At 31.5% G+C, this 18,331-nt stretch overlaps 1 protein-coding gene across 1 annotated transcript in view; it reads right to left on the bottom strand.

Annotated features, from left to right (window-relative positions):
* LOC105451277 (mediator of RNA polymerase II transcription subunit 15-like) overlaps positions 1–10,559 on the bottom strand; it is a 17,265-nt gene extending 6,706 nt beyond the window's left edge. The window contains exons 1-2 of the mRNA XM_011691646.1: positions 10,480–10,559; positions 484–671 (exon numbers count right to left, since the gene is read on the bottom strand). Of these exons, the coding sequence (XP_011689948.1) occupies positions 484–671; positions 10,480–10,501 (210 nt within the window). The 5' untranslated portion in view covers positions 10,502–10,559. The remainder of the gene's footprint in view (positions 1–483; positions 672–10,479) is intronic.
* Between the last annotated feature and the right edge of the window lie 7,772 nt (positions 10,560–18,331).

An 18,331-nucleotide genomic window follows, 5' to 3' on the forward strand; every position in this document is an offset into this window, starting at 1 on the left:
AGAGAGAGAGAGAGAGAAGGGGGGGGGAGGTGAGGGTCCAGCGTTTCACGGCTTTTGTTGCATGGAATGTACAATCTCTCGTTATCCTCGAAGTGCACTGGTGAAATGGAAATCCTCGTACAAGTAATGAAAGTAATGTAGTCGCGCGGAGCTATGACTACTACCACGTTGCATCAGAACGCCTAGATCTTGAAGGCGGACCTAGAAGTATCTCTCTCTCTCTCTCTTTCTCTTTCTCTTTCTCTTTCTGCTGCCATTCGTTCAAGCATCGTAGAAAAATAGTCTGTTCATGGCTAGTTAGTCAGCACGTTAGTGGGTGATAGGCGGTCAATAGTCATGGTTGACCAACGACAATAATGCTGCGAATATTCGATGAAACATTTTGGTACTGAACATTCTATGATGCGATTAGTTATCGTGTTGAAACTTAACGGATGTTTGGTACAATTATTAACGGACGTACAGTACAATTATTTCATTTACCTCTTGAGACTCATCACCGTGTCGGACAACGAATTGGCTAGGTGAAGCCCCATAAAGGGCGCTGCTTGAAACCGGCGACCTCTTGACAGGATCTTTGACGTCGATCTCCAGCAAGACGATGTCATCAGCATTGGCCGCCGACACCGGAACAACGCTGGTCTCCTCTCCAACGGAGATTGTCAGGAGACCTGTCGATTTCAAATGTTTCAATATATACAAAGCCTTCCTTAGGGGTTAAAAAATTTAAATATTTTATAATATATTAAATATTTTAATTCAATAAATATAGGAATAAGAGCTAATGAGCCGACGTAGGATGGATTTGCTTATAAATATAATATTAAACGTGTACAAAGATGATAATAATAATATACATTAACTTTCGTTAAGACTCCAAACGCTTCGACCCTGAATATGTGATCATTCTCTTAAATATTTTCTATAAATTAGATTACTTTATCTAAAAATTAACTTTGACAAATATTCTTTCAACAAATATATTTTTTCTTTGTATATTTTTTTATTATATTTCGCTCGCACGGTAAAATTTCATTTGGAAATTCTTCGAAATGTAAACACACTGTCTGCTAGATGTCAAATCCTAACTAAATATATCCTTTTGAAGTTTGGTGGTTGAATAATCGAACGTGGAAGTGACTTTTACCTATATCGTTCTGCCTGACCGCGAACGCTTAGAATGGAGCTGGGAAAGCAACGCAGAGAAAGTTACCAGCGACGTGCGCTCAAGAAACTCTTCCCACGGATTTTGCTTACAACATTTTCAGCCGTCTCGTCGTAGCGGAAAGAGATAAGTATATGAACGGTTCGGCTAACAAACCGTAACGCATTAATTTTTACGGGCTTCTTATGCTGTGACAATAAAATAATGAAAAAAAGGTTTACGTATCGACAGAATTATCGGAGTTCGATCTCAATCTATTTTACATCAGTATAGAGCTCAAACTAAGTTTATAACAAAATACAATGAGAAAATCGATGAATCTTATTTCTCTCCAACAGGATGAAGCAAAATTATGAATCGTATTGCAAAACTTCCAACTTATTTTGTGAAAACGAAACATTTTCGCCTACCAAAATATTTAATATACTACGTACTAAAACAGTTATTTTTATTGTAAATTTTGATGGATTTGTGTTTACCTCGATATCCTAATGAATTCTTTACATCGATAAATCATGTTTTAAGATAAAATATATCTAATGTAATCGTTCGCAAACCGTTAGAATTTATATTATTTAAAATGCTTACGGCCTAAATAATTAATTCGTATATATAACCTAATCAGAGTAATAGGTCATGATAACGTCAAAATGAATCGTGATTGACCAAAAAGTATAATTTTTAATAACCATTTTGGAGCTATTTTGATGTCATTGTGATGTCGTTATAATTTTTTGTTCTGCATGGGTAACTCTTAAAAATGTTTTTTCAACTAGCTGTAATCAATTAGTTAGTTACAGAAAGTTAGTTACAATTTAGTCTTGACGATTATTCTTGGGTGATCCTGAAAGTGAAGTTGAGGAAAGTTGTTTTCCTTTTACTTTTTTTTCTTTTTATACTCATATCATCACGTAAGCGAGGCGTAATGATCATGATCTCGCAAAATGCGCGCCTTTATTACCAGTTTCCTCTTTGGCAACTTACCCGGCAACTAAGAATCATAAGTTATTATCGCAAAACTTGGTTTGCACATCGCGCAATGAAAGTATAATTGTAGTGCTTTGATTAGAAGTGATGAGGATATAAAAGAGTTGAGAGAGAGAGAGCGTCCTTGCTACCTTGTTATGGTTTTCTTACAGAGAATTACAAGAACTAATTTTCTAAAAATGTGTCATAAAAAGATGTTTTATGTATATATATAGCGCAGATGTTATTTCAAAATTAAATGAAACTTTCAATAAAACTCACAATTTAATTGAAAATTAGAAGATATTATTGTAATTTTTCTTTAAACTTTTATTTAAAGCAAACCAGAATTAAATTAATATATAAAATAACTAATAAAAGATATTTTGTTTAATTTAAAAGAAAAGTTTCTAATTGATAAGAAATAGATTTTCATATTTTAACTCATTTTCACTAAAATTTCCAGTCTGCTAAATGTTCCTTGAGCCATTTTTTCTTCTTTGATAATTAAAGAAAAATCAATGTCATAAAATTAATCTTATTAAGTAAATAAAAATTTTCCAATAAATTAAACTTATTATACTTGATTAAATTCTTTTTTTCGAAATTTTTTAACAAATTAACCTTTTCAGTATAAATTGTATATTGGCTCGTATTTTAAAATAAAATAGAAACTACAGGAAATGAAAGCCAATTAAACGAGCAAACAAAGATGTTGCTAATATAATTAGATAAATTTATTCTATAATATTAAAACTGAACGTTCCGTTTTTATTTCTTCAACCACCACATGTACAAAATTTCAGTATATAACCAATTACATTAATCTTAGTCGGAGAACACGTGATGTTTCTTTCTAGTGTGAATTTATATTGTCCACGATATAAAATTAAGATCGCTGAAGGTGAATCGTTATTCACCTTTTCTTTTGATAATATTTAGTTCCTGATTAAGATTAATGTAATTGATTATATATTAAAATTTTTTATTTGTAATTAAAAAAGATTTAGTAAAGTCAAAACGTTCTGTTTTAATATTATTGATTAAAATTAAATAATTATATTGCAACATATCTTTGTTTGCTCTTTTTATTGACTTTTATTTCTTTTAGTTTCGATTCTTTTCAGCATATTTGATTGAATTAATTCTTAATTAAAATTTATACAAATTTTATTTTTACATTTAATAATAGAAAAAATATTTAATGTGTAACATATAAGAACTAAAAAAGATTCAACTATTTATATATTTGCTGGGAAAGTGCGCCAGTAAATTTAATATATTGCAATTGTAGAAAGATTTTTTGAGATAAATCGTTTTGTTTCCTATAGCCATGTTTAAATACGATCGCGCAGATCCTTTTGAAATGGCTCAAGAGAGGAAAGCGCAGGCAATTCGATTAGCTTTCCTTCTTTTGTTAGTCCGTGGGATACTCCGCGGATGTGCGTAATTTTTCCCTCGTTGAGTAATATTACGTGCGCGTCCTTAGGAGGAAGCCGCGGTTAAGTAATATCCCCCATATATATCGCGAACGCACGCACAGGATTAACAAATCTCACCTATCTAATTAATGCGTTTCGCGAAGTGTGCATCTTTAATTTATTACTCAAGTTAATGTATTTTACCGATTTTGCATTTATATTTATATACATATTTATGTATTTACACTTGTGTATGTTTTACGTTTATTGCCCTCTAAAAGTTAAATAATATAGTTGTTAAGTAACATTTTATACAAAATTAACGCGTAATATTTTTGACATTAAATTTGAAATTTTCAGAAATTCTTGAATGAGTAAAACAATTTACAAAATTACAATTTTTACGATTTATTTTTCAAAGGAACATTACTTTAAATATAAAAAACGATATACATATATATATATAATGCTGATAGTTGAGCAGTTGTCATTATTTACAAATATCTTAAATCAATTTCACATATTGCTTTTACATTTAAAAAAGCTGTATTTGCTACAAAATATTTTTTTTGCTTTATAATTAATAAGATATGATTCGCGGATATTGTCCTTGTTCCAATATACAATCGAACCTTGATAACTCGAACCTCTATAACTCGAAAATCTTCGAATTTTTTTACTTTAAAACTCATTATAAATTATAAACTCTCGTACAAAGCTTCCAAAATAATTTTCATATGTTAATTCTCTTTTACTCGAACTTCGATAAGGCGAAACCTTTATGACTCGAAGATTTTTACAGCTGTTCCCTTGAAATTTGAATTATCGAGGTTCGACTGTATATCCGATATAACGGTATAATACAATGGTGTAATACAACGTGTAGGAATGTTATTAAAGGACAATGTTTCGCGCATTAATTGCAGTGAGCTTCGTGTTCATGTACAAAGACATTAATTATGCATAGGCATTAATTATCTGACCTGTTTTACGCCTCAGACTATTACATTCGCGTAATATCGGAAACACGCTGCAATATTCTCATTGCGCACACGATTATAATGTGCAAAGTATAATTTTAAATATCTCATTTTACTTCTTTAATTCTCCTTTTTTTACTTCTACTGTTTTTTTACTTCTGTCATTATTTTTATTACATTTCATCGTATTTACGAGCAATAATCATTAATATAAGCCACAAACATGTCCGTATATATTGCATACGTTATATATGTACTTTTCTTACAAAACTTATTACGCGTCTTAATGTTTGCGCAATAGATATACCTAAGTGTTAAATTATGCACTGTATCATAATATATTATTATCCATTTATCGATCTTTAAAATATTATACAGATGAATGGAAATTATTTATTAGCTTTACAGGCATAAGCAATTAAAGGGTTTGCTGCAACAGTGATAACTCACATTTTTTAACGAAGAAAATGAGCTCTAAAGTTAAAATGATAAATTTCAGAATTTATTTCTTTTCAATTTTTATAAAATGTTATAAAATTGGTTTCAGCTTACTGTTGTGCAGCACATCCTTTAGCTTTAAACTTATGATGGATATGCGCTATGTGATATCGTATTTTAAGCAAATATAAACAAATATTAATTGATGCTCCGTTTTTAGTCATAATGTATGTACGCGTATGGGCTTTGACTTTTTCTTAGAGAAAACTTATAATCGTGAACTTTTAGTTTTTCCCGTCGATACAGCGTAATTATAATTACCACTAAGCAAAGATTCGATCGGTATAACACGAATAAACGGTCTTTCAAAACCGCGGTATTAGGTTTAATAGGTTTGAGCGTTGGATTAGAGGTGAAATTAGTGATGCAATAAGGACAATGCGAAACCACGCCATCGACCTTTCACTTTCGGATAATCTGTCCCGAGTGCAATCTGATCGCGATCAGGATTCTTCAAGGCCGCATAATATTTCTGCTCTATTCTGATGAAAAAAAGAATCTCTGAACAGTTTATTTTGTGAATTGATATTCCAAAATACCGTTCGCTTTAAAATGTGTCATGTTTGAGAACAAACGAGAAGATTAAAAACTTGTTAATTTAAATATTACAATGAGATCATTTCCATGTGATGATGTACGTTAAAGTCGTCATATATCAGTAAATATTTTGTTTCCTTTAGTCTTTTAGCCTTTTTTTGTTATCTAAATTACTCAAGTAATTATCGATAGTAAAGTCCAGCCTCAGTAACATTAGCGCTATTCAAAATTAAATATATAAGTTAATATTATTTAATTAAATTATAATATGCATATGTATAAAATGAGCTTGCAATACTTGAATAAATCTAGCGAACTGTTTGAAATTGTTTATTTAAGAATATTTCAACAAACGAAAGTATAATAAGAACGGAAAAGTATAGGAAGCTAGAAGAGAGAAAAAGTTGTAAAAGAGAGTCTTGACTGCAATATTCCGTGCTGGCAATATACGGTATTACATTGGCGTATATTCTGCGACATATTATTACTAGCGGTTTTCACTTTTCGTTCTGGCTTTAAGCTGCGCACAGACTTCCGCCTCGGCCGCGGGCCATCATATCACCCACCTTAGGTCGTTCGTGAGTGACACACGAGGAATATATATGTACAAATATATATATATATATATATATATACGAAGATTTTTACATCATCATACAGATATTTAGAATCCTACATGTGTAGATTATTCCGACGAAACATTGTGCAAAAGCAATACGAGACAATGATTCAGGTATGTAATTTATGTGTGATAAAATATCGTTGTTAATTGGAAATCGTTGGAAAATTTATGTTAAATTTAACACATTTAAAATCTCAAAATGGTTCATCCAAATTTTCGTGTTAATTTAACACAAGATAAATATGTTAAACGATAACATAATTATATAAAAAATTGATTAAAAAAATGTAACACAATTTGCAAACAAATTGTAGAGACACATATATCTTTAGTAAAATAATAATATTTATAATATGTTAAATTAACACGTACATTTTACTTATTTATTATTTTTATCTTTAGAAATTACGGTTCAAAACTACTTTATTTTTATATTATTTGTTCTGTATTTTATTCTTAAGAAATGTTGAATATCAATTTAACAAAATCTTTAAATAATATTACAGTATGTTAAATTAACACATGTTATAAAAATTCAATACAAAAATTTTTATGAGAACTGGTTTTAACGCAAATATAAAATGTTTTTTTTACTGTGTGTAACAATCTTCCCTCTCGACTACTTTCGGTTTTCAAGTTGGTTGCCGTTGCAGCTGCAACCCGGTACTATGGTATATCGGTTAGAAAGGCGATACCGTTCGTTCACGCAGTTTATGTTCGACGTCGATTTCCCAATCGATGGCGATAATACGAACGCGTGTGATTTTTTGTCTTGACTGTCGTAGCTGCCATTATTGATTTGTATCACAGATAATTTATGTATAAAATGAATAGAAAATAAATTTATAAAAATAATTCGATGATTGGCGATGTAAATGCCATCGCCTACTGTGAATGATTTTATGTGTAATATAATCTATATAAAAATCATAGAGTTATCACTATATATAGGAAATTATGTGGGCTCAAATGTGCATTTAATAAAATTAATGATAATAGCTTTTCCTTTACACTATTGAACATATAGTCATTTTGCAATTAGCTTTTATACAATTTTGATAATTTAAATATTTCTTATTGTTTATAAAAATTGCAAGTATGATTGTGAAAAAAAGTGAATATTTTACATCGTTGCACAAATTTAAAAAATATTTTATATTATCTTATTGTTTTGCACCAGAATATTTTTTAACTAGTCAATATTTTATGTGCAAATAGATACGTGATTTAACGATAAAATTAGAAAAGTGACGATAAGGATCTGATCATGAAATACGTGAGTAAAAATCTATCCCGCCGTCGTAGCGACGACGTGGAAGATCTCGATAACGTGCAATAATAGCCTAGGAAGGAAACGCGTTTCTTAACTTGATGGCTTTTTTTATACATCGGGGGAAGCGGGAGATCATGAAACGCAGATTCGAGTTCTCATTGCGGCATTGTATCAGCGTGTCGAGGAGGAAATTAGGCAAAGAGACCCTGCGGCTTCTCGTGCGATTATCGTTACGTGGGTTCCTTTCGAAGATGAGAAAATCCGATAGCTTCGTGTTATGAGAAGGATGTTTTGCAGCGGTGTCATGGATTATGAAGAAACTCGCAAAAGAAAATAAAATTGCACGGCGAACGTGTCGAATAGAAACCGGAAGGTTGCAGTACGTGGTCTCTCTCTCTCTCTCTCTCTCTCTGTCTGTCTGTCTGCGTAAACGTGTGTCGGAAGCAACTTTCTATTGATCTAATACATGAACATTGCCATCCGTATTGCTACAGTTGAATATACATTGAATCATATTTTATTCATTGAGCACAGAATATTTCAGTGCATCAATCAGAAATATATTAGCCAACGAGGGAAAATAGTCAGGTATTGATGCAAATACTTTTATAAGTTTATAAATACAAAATTTGTTGGAAAATGTCTCATTGAATGCGAATGTATCGTTTCTGTCATTCTTCTAAAGCGACGATTTTAAAATAAAAATAATCTGCGATTTGAGAATATTCTTTAATTAAGTAAATATTTTATTTCATATAAGGTGCATGTTGTAGACTTTATGCGATACATACATAATAAATATAACGTTTCGGAAGCCAGTCGGCCGATAACTTGGAAAGTCAGTGCAATTCATTGGAGATTTACGACAGTTTATACGTAATTACCTCTCATTATAGTTAATTGGACCTGCTCTCATCTAGGAACTTTGCAATCTGAATTGATCCAACTTTCCCATCTTTGAATAGGAAGTGACGACATTTCATTTTTGCAAAATCCTCTTTTATTCTCATGCCATTCTGTTAATTTCCATATCAAGTGAAATTAAGGTTTATAATTAATCAAAAAAGCCTTTAACAGAGATCAATTATTTTAGCACTTCCTTATTAAATAATTATTATAATGTTTGCACGTTTTTTAAATTGTGAACGATATATATAGATACAACGATATACGATTTAATTAGAATTCTATTATTGATAATCTTTTTTTAATGGATTATCGCTAGTACATTAATTCACCTACATCAAGTTCGTTTTAATCGGTTTCGCGAAGAGAATCGCTAGAAAGAAAACCCCTTTTCATTTGTCTTTTGATTTCTCTCAACTCTTTTGAAAAATTGAAGCTATAGTATTGGTATAAGTCATTACTAGTTGAGTTCTATTCAGAAAGTATTGTTATCGATAGTAAAATGAGCTTAGCGCATGTGTATAAGTGAACAATGTTGCATGTTTGTGCCATTTAATGTACGTACATTAAAGAATGCGATTTAAGATAGAGATCGGCAATATAATAATTTTAATATTATGATATTTGATATTTTTTAGAACAAAATATCATTTTTGATGGCTTAAAAAAATATATTTTACTCTTATCTATTATTGTTCGACATTCGATAAAATTAAATTTTGATTGCATTACATGTTACATGGGATATATATTTAATATATACATGTATTATATTCTATTCATATATGTATATTTAAATATGAAAGTAGACTTTGTTTTATGATTGGAAAAGAGGGGAGATTCATATTTTTAATATAAATGCGTATTAAGAACTAGTGCAACTTGTTTAGCAAATTGAAGAAAGTCGCGCACTGACCATTTCCAATTTAAGACTGTTTCAGATACGTTTATCTGATCTAAGAAATACCAGTTTAAAGTACAGACCATTAATCATTTTAAAAGTGCTGTACGAAACATGAGAGAATTTCACTAATTTAATAATATATATGGTAAAAAGTTTTGAAACAATTTTAAAATTTTTAATAAAATACGCATAAATGTTGAATTAAAAAAAAGTAACTTATAGTAGTGATAAAAGTGTCACTAACAAAGCAACTCTATTTTCAGTTTTGTGTAAATAAAGAATATTTAAAATTGATATATATCACCTGTATACAGTCCTTGCGAAAAGTTTGAAATTGGAAAAGTGTTAATATTTGTTTAAAGTTTTAAATACTGTAATACAGAGATTAGTGATGTATGATGTTATTTACACAACTGTTGTAGTTTTAGTATTTATTTTTATATGGAAAGTATAAATATTAACACATTTCTAATTTTCAAACTATTTCCAGGGATACAATATATTGTGATATGTACGTAAGATTAAAAGATCTTGCGAGATATTTATTTGTTAGTAAAAAAAAATTTAATAGAATAAATTTTCTATTAAAAAAAATCTTTTTTCAAAGTTATTTTATATAATCAGATACGTGTATATGAGTATGTTATTTGATTGAAAATTTACATAAACTTTGTGTAGAATCTTTGCTGAAATTAATAAATTGTATCAGTTTATATCCATTGAGATTTATAATATTTAAAAATTGACCGTGTAGCTCTCTGTTTCAAATTAAGAATTAGAAATTTATTTTTAAAATATGTTCAACATTTAAAAAAGTATATATTTGATTGTTTCGATGTTGTTTTCATTAAAGAATATAAACTCAAAGTGATCCTTTTGTATTTTAAATAAAAGAACATCGAAAACGGATACATTCGTAATAGAATGCAACAATCCGAGACGCTTTTTCCAACTTTTCGCAAATACTTCCATCCTATCCGTGAAGAGTAGAATCCGTTTTCTTTTCCCGCACAAAATTCACACCCGCGTTTCGCGGTAAGAGACACACACGCGGATTTTATCGTTGCACGTACACTCCGTATAGGGTATTATTCACAAGGAGTCGATAAAAGAGAACAATGTGGATCGGATCGTTAACACTTTTACCGAGACACCCTGAGAAAAATTCTGTCCTTTTCCTGCGAGAATGTGACGTGATCGCACTCACCTGCGAGGATAAGCAGCCACATGGTGAGAGCGAGTGAGTGACGGAATCGCCGAGCGAATGTTTGGTGGAAGTGGCGTTGTAGTGGCTTTATAGTCCGAGGGGAAAGGCCGCGCCCGTGGTTCGGAGACCCAGGTGGGGTTCTCATATCCGCAACTCTTTTCTGCAGCCTATCGTGCACTCGACTGCACATTCGGCACATACAGTCGCAAGTCCCGCCGTTGGACTTCTTCTTTATTTTCCTTACTTTCTATTATACTTGCCGTGTGTTTGGAAAAACCTAAACTGGAGGTCAGCTTTGTTGTTCTAACGAAACACAAAGGGATGGCATAACGACTCTGACTGATTGTATCTATACTCTCATCGCAACTACAATTTAACTTAACAAAATAAGACTATAAGGCCCATTTTCATAATGTTTGGTTTACCTAAAGGTTAAAAATTATCAAGAAGTTTATTGTTTAACGACGTTTTGATTAGGACAACCAACCAGTTGATGTCAACTCAACTGATTTACACGTAACCTTTTAGTTTATTTGATTATAAGTTAAGTGTGTTTTAATTAACTTTCAAGTTTTAGTTAATCTAACTTTTTCGTTAACCATATATTATGAAATTGGGCCTAAAGAAGACAAAATAAAGAGTGAGACGATACAGGTCTGGCCGTGGAGACACGGTACAATTCCGATTCGGCTCTTTTCGATTTGATTTCTAAACTGGATCGGTATCGCTATATATAGCGCAATCGCGCGCCAATGCAACCGCACTCGGCTTCCACGGCTTCCACCAGGCTTCCTCCCAGGACTTTTCTCAGCGTGTCGTAGGTTGTATAAATTCATGTTGTATAAGTTAAACTCGCGCGCGATGCACGTGTGCATGCGAGCTGGTGTGACTAAGTGCACACGAAAGACCATGCGATACGAATGCGGCTGCTTTGCTCGCTAAACCGCTCGTGGGAAAGGCAATCGGTCGGTGGAAAAACAGTCTGGGATATATTAGATGAATGCGTGCCCCCGAAACCGCTTTCGATTCGTCCTCGCGCAAATGACTAATAATTTGATGACTAATAACCTATATAATTTGAAGAGAAACTGATTGAAAATGAAAACTTGTATGCCAAGTTTTTTCGTTTTCTCATTATTAATGTTTGTGCAAGCTTTAACTATGTCTCAAGATAAAGAATATTAAAAATGTTAAAGAAAGTTCTTTAGTCTTTTAGCGAAAGAAAGATACCCAAAGTTATACCTTAACAACTTTTCTTCTATTGGAGTTTAATGTACACTGCAGTTAGAATTTGTGTTACATTTAACATATTTTACATGTCCCAAAACTCCCAAATGTCCAACCAAATTTTTGTGTTAATATATACACTTTCACTCGAATTTAATCGGGTTTGATCCCAAAGAGGTCTTAAATGTTTAGTGCTTCCCATTACTTCTTAATCTGCGATATCAAAATACTCTAAATACCACAATTTTGCCTCTATCCGATAAACGGATGAATATATTAAAAAGTAACACAAACATTATGTTAAACTTAACATAAAAAATTTAACACTTGAGTACAATTTAGAAACAAATTTTGGAAACTTATTTCTTCAGTAAAATTAACATTAATTATACTATGATTATTAAATTAATACGCATATATTTTTATTCATTTATCTTACAATATTTACAATTTTTAAACTATTTTTATATTATTTATTTATTTACTCATAAATTGTATTATTTTAATACTAAAAAAATGTTAAATATCATTTTAAATTTAAATAATATAATTACATTGTGTTAAATTACACTTGAATAATTAAAAATTCCACATAAAATATTAATAAGAATTTAATTGAAGCGTTTTTAACACAAATTTTTAACATAAATGTTTTCTTTACTGTGTATATTTCTATAGAATTAAGATAGAATTAAGATACAGGATCTCATGTTCGCGATTTTAATATTAAATCTTATTTTTCCAATTTTTCATCTGTTTGTTTTTATAAAATTCAAGAATTTATTTATATATTGATAGAGTTATAACGTGGCTTGTAAACATTTGTGATTTATATGTCAAATTCGATGTTTGACGTCTGGATTGCGTCGGCATTAGATCCAGATATATCGTGTATTTTACTTTTTCGCAAAACGGCGGCACACGCGAGCACTTCACTGACGATGCCGATATACTTTCGTATCGCAGTCTCACGCCGTTTACTCACCGTGAGCGAGCGTGTAACTCGCTCATAATAAAATCGTGATTGCACGAGTTCAGACGGTCAGGCGGTAACAAAGTGGCAGAAAAATGCGACTGATCGGGTTCTTTACAATGTCTTTCGGAGAATTTCCTTTCAACAAAGACGTCATCACCATCAGTGTTCAGCTACGTCTGAACTGTTGGCTACAACTAACAATTTTTCAGATTTATTTCTTTATACGAGTTATATTACTGAATCTGATTCTTTTAATTATCTCTTTATTTTTAAGATCGCTTAAATGATTAAAAATTATTTGATTCGTGATAGCATTTGTTTCATTACAAAACAGAAAGATTACAATTTTATTAAATTCTTTTACTGGATAAATTATTAATTGCGAAACGAAAAAGAAAGTACAATTCTATCGATTGGCAAAACGTTACAATTTCTCTTCTAAAAAGTTTAAATCTAACGTACAAAGAAGCTTGTCAATATATTTAAGTATCTTAATAAATAGTATCTTCTCATCGTATAAAGCACCGTTTATCAAAATTTTAGAGATCGGATAGAGGTAAAATTGTGGTATTTGTAGTATTTTGATATCGCAGATTAAGAAGTAACGGGAAGCACTAAACATTTAGGACCTCTTTGAGATCAAACCCGATTGAATTCGAGTGAAAGTGTATCTTGGTGTGCGAATCTGAGCAAATCTATGATCATATTGAACATTATTGTCTAATGCATAGTTATGTTGTGATATCCTTGTCTAGTTATTCAATCGAACTGATGTCGATTAGAACATTTATCGAGAAAATCGAGAAAATAAGATTGCGGTGAAATAGTACATTCTCCAGATGAATAATACGCCTTCCAATACAACGGATTGTACGACAGAATTTTCTTGTAACCAATGTAGCGATACTTTGATGAATTACTCATTTTTTTACTTTTAATCTTCAATTTTGATAATTTTTTAAATTTGTTATTAATTGTAATATCAAAATTTACACGATGTACAAAGAACCTTGCCCAGTTTAGATATAAATTTGGATTCCTCACGTAGGATTTCCTCACAGAAATGAGTAGTACGTTAAGTTATAAAGTATAAAGAATAGATTAAAATTATATAGCTGTCAATTGCTAGCTGCACATCAATGTTCCGACCTCATCAATGTGGTATGTGAGATACTAATTTTACTAATTTTTATACTAATTTTGCTACTTATGTTTGCAGGATGTTTTTAATCAACTGATGATCTTTTATTATGTAATTAAAAATATTTCTATATTTTTTCAATCCATCTGCCTCCTCCTTACAAGATTTATTTTTATTTTATTAAAATAAATCTTTTATTTTTAATTAAAGTATCAGGGTTGACTGTGGAATGTTATAAACAATGAAGATTGAAAAGCGCCAACAACTGTCAGAGCGGATTTTGATGCTCCATAATATAATATTATCAAGTGTGAATCTTACAATTTTTTCGGTTCAAATAAATCGCGCGCCGCAAATCGTCGGACTTTCAACGCAGCTCAAAACCAAATAGTAATATCACAATTAAATTTCGCAAAGACAAACTAATAAATCTTTTATTTCTTTATTTTTTTTATCTTAATAATTTTTATCTTAATAAGTATAAGTATATTGAAACTACGGATCCAATATTAATTATTAAAGCTAGAATACAATCTAGACATGTAAATAAAACATGGTACCACGTTTACATTGTAGGAGAACGTGAAGGAAAAAACGTTATCAGAGAATATTAATGCACATATACACGAAAAGAACGATTTTGTTGAAAGACCTAAAAATTTTGCTAAAAACAGATCTGAAAATAATTTTTTATTGAATCATGAAAATAATTTGTTGGAATGTTAAAACTGATAAGTATTGCTATAAAACGTTTTGATATTTTAGCAATCATTTTGACTTCCGCACAAAATAATTTTGACTATTGAACAAAAATTATTTTCAGATCTGGATTCAGCAAAATTGTTCTTTCCGTGTAAGAATGGCACGTACTGTAGGTTACTCACATTATGTCAGTCATTTGGTATCTAGGATATGGCAAATATCTTGCTGAGGCCATACCTTCTATGAAGATGTTAATGATATACTTATCAGCTTCGACAGTTTTGATGATGAGCAGCAACCGGACGGATAGAAAATCTTTAATACACGAGTAACTACTTTTTGCAAGGGTTTTTCTAAAATTATTTAATTTTTAATACTTCCATTAGCGTCCACAAACAGGAATACAATTAATAAGTGTACGCGGAGGGAGGCCCATTTTGGGCGAGGGTTCTTTAAAATCAGGCCAAATCTTAAATTAGAGAGTTACATTTCGACGTCATCGCGCAAACATGCAACGGGGTGTATACTTATATCCACGTTATCTCGTTATTCAAGCGTGACACTTGGCGAATAATCGCTTCATGTGTATCGGAACGGCCGCGTTTTGTGTAATACCGCCGTGGCATATCCGGAAATCACGTCGATGAAATCCGTCGTATTGTTTGCGTGGCATAAAAATCTTTGTGATATATATACGATTGTTTGTGCGTGTAAGAATGTGCAAACGATCGATAATCTGTCAATCTATCTCGAGCGTTTTGTCAAGGAAAAAGAACAAAAATTCGGCCGGACCAATTCGTGAACCGGTACGACTGATGCAGGAGACCGCTTGGTGCGTATTAATTTATTTTTAATACGTAAATTACCCGACCGCGCTTTATGAGCCACTTTCTAATTGCATTCTGGAGGCTGTTTCGTCCTCGTAGCGGTAACAAAAAAAAAAATGCATAGGAAAGGATTGGTAGTCTTCGCACTAATGTACTACCTGATAATTGTATCTACTTAATCATCAGCTATGATTTGCGATATGAGTGACAGATATGAGAGTAGATCGCACGCGAAACGTGCTTTACATTTGTCGTGTGTACCTACAGCCCGCGATGTGTATGTGACTCGGGCTTCATTATTAGCTTACGTGTCACCATGGATTTATTACAGCTTGTCATGAAACGAGGTGTGTGTCTATCTATACGGAATGTCCAAGAACTCACTCTTGCATAGCTGCAGATTGCTTAAAAATATGTACCCACGCCATATAGACCTACAAATAAATTATTCATTTATAAACTACGCAAATGTGGTATAATACCACATTTGGACATTTCAATATTCTATAAAAACATTTTGCTCTATTATTTGGAGTTCTTGATCGAAACATCAAAACATCATGTAATGCAAGCGTAATAAATTAAAGTATAGTGATCTGAAAGTTTAATCGTAGTTAAAATTAGAAAATGCGTATGAATGTCAATGAACTAGGTAACGATTTAATATTTATAAACGTTTTATATTGCATATTTAGCTAGAAAAGCTTACAAAGGAGGATATTGAAAAAGGGCTCCAAAGATGGCCAAAGTCGGTAAGTAAAAACAATAGTGTTTTTTATAGATTTTGATCTCCTGGAATACGATATTACCTATTAAAAAACTCGTAGCGCTTGGAAAACACCTGAAAAATTAGCGTATTTAGTAAAAACGCTGTGTTTATGCTCAATTTTCAAGGTGTTTTCTCAAGCCCTACAAACTTTTTAATTCTCTTTGGTTCTATCGTATTCAGGAGATCAGAATCTATAAAAAAAAACTATTGTTTTTATTTTGGGGGCCAAAATCAGCCCTTTTTTTAACATTCTCGTTTATTGTATTTAATATACAAGCTTTTCTTATACAGTTTACTCCGGCTGTTCAATTCTGATCTAATACACGTGTAATTATTGACAATTACAAATTTCACTTTCTGTAATATGCATGTAGTGGGCAAGTTGGTACAAAATACGATATACGGCTCGACACGTATGAACATATACGTTAACATTGCAGAGATACTCGCGCGTAACTCACGGCAATTTTCCGCAGTTGCTTCCATTGCTTAAAGAAAGATATTTAATAATTCTGTTCTAATACTCTACCTAATTGCAGCTTCATAAATGCCACAATGGTTTTTTTTCTTGCGCCCGCGCAGCGTATAGGCAAGTGGCTGTGATGGCGCGAGAAAGCCAGCGTAGAAAACAATTCAGTTTACCTCGAAATATTACATCGCGTAAATCGAAGCAAAACGAGAGTTTCTAGATAAGTCACGTTATTTCCAGTAGTTTCTACCGATGTTTTGCAATCCCGCAACAATCTTCAAAATTATTCCGCCATCTCTTACTCGCTTGATGATTGAAACGCTGAAGAAAAATTAAGTGTTATTTCGTCAAATTTTTTTCTTTATTGTCTCAGTTTTTGGAAGAGGCGACATGTGCATCAATTTGTTGTAAATACCTTTTCACATGTCGTATTTAGGAGTATATGAAGAGGTATAAAAAGGTAGTTTGTCTTTACATTGTTCTGTCTTGTCGTTGTATAAGTGATTGGAATACACATGCTTGTTATCTATGTAATAATATGCAGAAACATTAAGATTATTTCTCGGTATAACGTAAGTTTTCATTAATATAAAAATTTTATAAATATGATTATGTATTAGGTGATCCGAAAAGTTCTGCGGTTTTCACGGGGACAGATGCAAGTGATACTGTCATGTATGGTATTTTTTTGCAATTTTTAATTTCTTTGTCAGTTTCTACTGTTTAACGAAGATTTTCAGCGACAGCTTAAGTACTCCAATAAGTCACCATGCACAGTCCACAGTCCAGGGACGCGCAACTCGCGCCTCGTCTTTGAGAGTGAAATCACCTTGTTGAAATTTTACAAACCATTTTTGAACTTAAAAATCATTAAAAACAGTACCTTGTCATTAAACTTTACAAATTTTACGCGCTCTCTCGCATGCATTCTTGATGCTCTTTCTGAAGTAAAAAAGCATAACATTGCAAAAATGTTGTCTCTGATTCTCCACTTTAGGACAATATAGAATCGAATATACTGAACATATGCCATTATGAATGGATAGATTATTTAAAAAGACTACTCTTTTTTATTAATCTGAAGTTTGGACTTCCTCTCTTAGTATTAAATTCAAACCGAAAAAATATGAGGAAACCACAGAACTTTTCGGATGAGCCAATACTTTGATTGAAAGTACGGCGGCAGAAAATACGTGATGCAAATATTTCTATGAATTTATTCTATACCCTGCTTTATACTTTACGCTATACAATTAGGTGCAGTAATATTATAACGGATTGTTAAATTAAAGTCAACAATAATTTTTCAAACAATATAACCGTCGCCAATGAACTACAATCTTACAATAAAAGTAATCTTTACGTTAAGTAAAGATGATTGTGAGATGATGCATGTAACAGTTAAATGTCATACATTTGATCGTCATACGTATGTATTGTGATATACATGATTACGCAATATGATGCGGCTGGGCCTTCACACACGTTGAACAACATCAATTTTTCATCAAAAAATATTGCTAATAAATACCGTGTATTAAGTATAGTATATCCAACATAAACAAAATATAAACTTTTTGCAGTTTTTATTATACTTGTATACTTTTTATATATTTCTTGTTTATTATTTTATTAAGCTGTTTGACTTTCTCGATAGTGATTATTGTTATGTTGTTAGATAATAACACTTAAAACTAGCTGCAATTGTAGTATTCTACACGGAGAGAATTTTCTTTTAAAA

Source organism: Wasmannia auropunctata, unplaced genomic scaffold (assembly GCF_000956235.1).
Source record: "Wasmannia auropunctata unplaced genomic scaffold, wasmannia.A_1.0 LD336053.1, whole genome shotgun sequence".
In the NCBI taxonomy this organism is placed as follows: domain Eukaryota; kingdom Metazoa; phylum Arthropoda; class Insecta; order Hymenoptera; family Formicidae; genus Wasmannia; species Wasmannia auropunctata.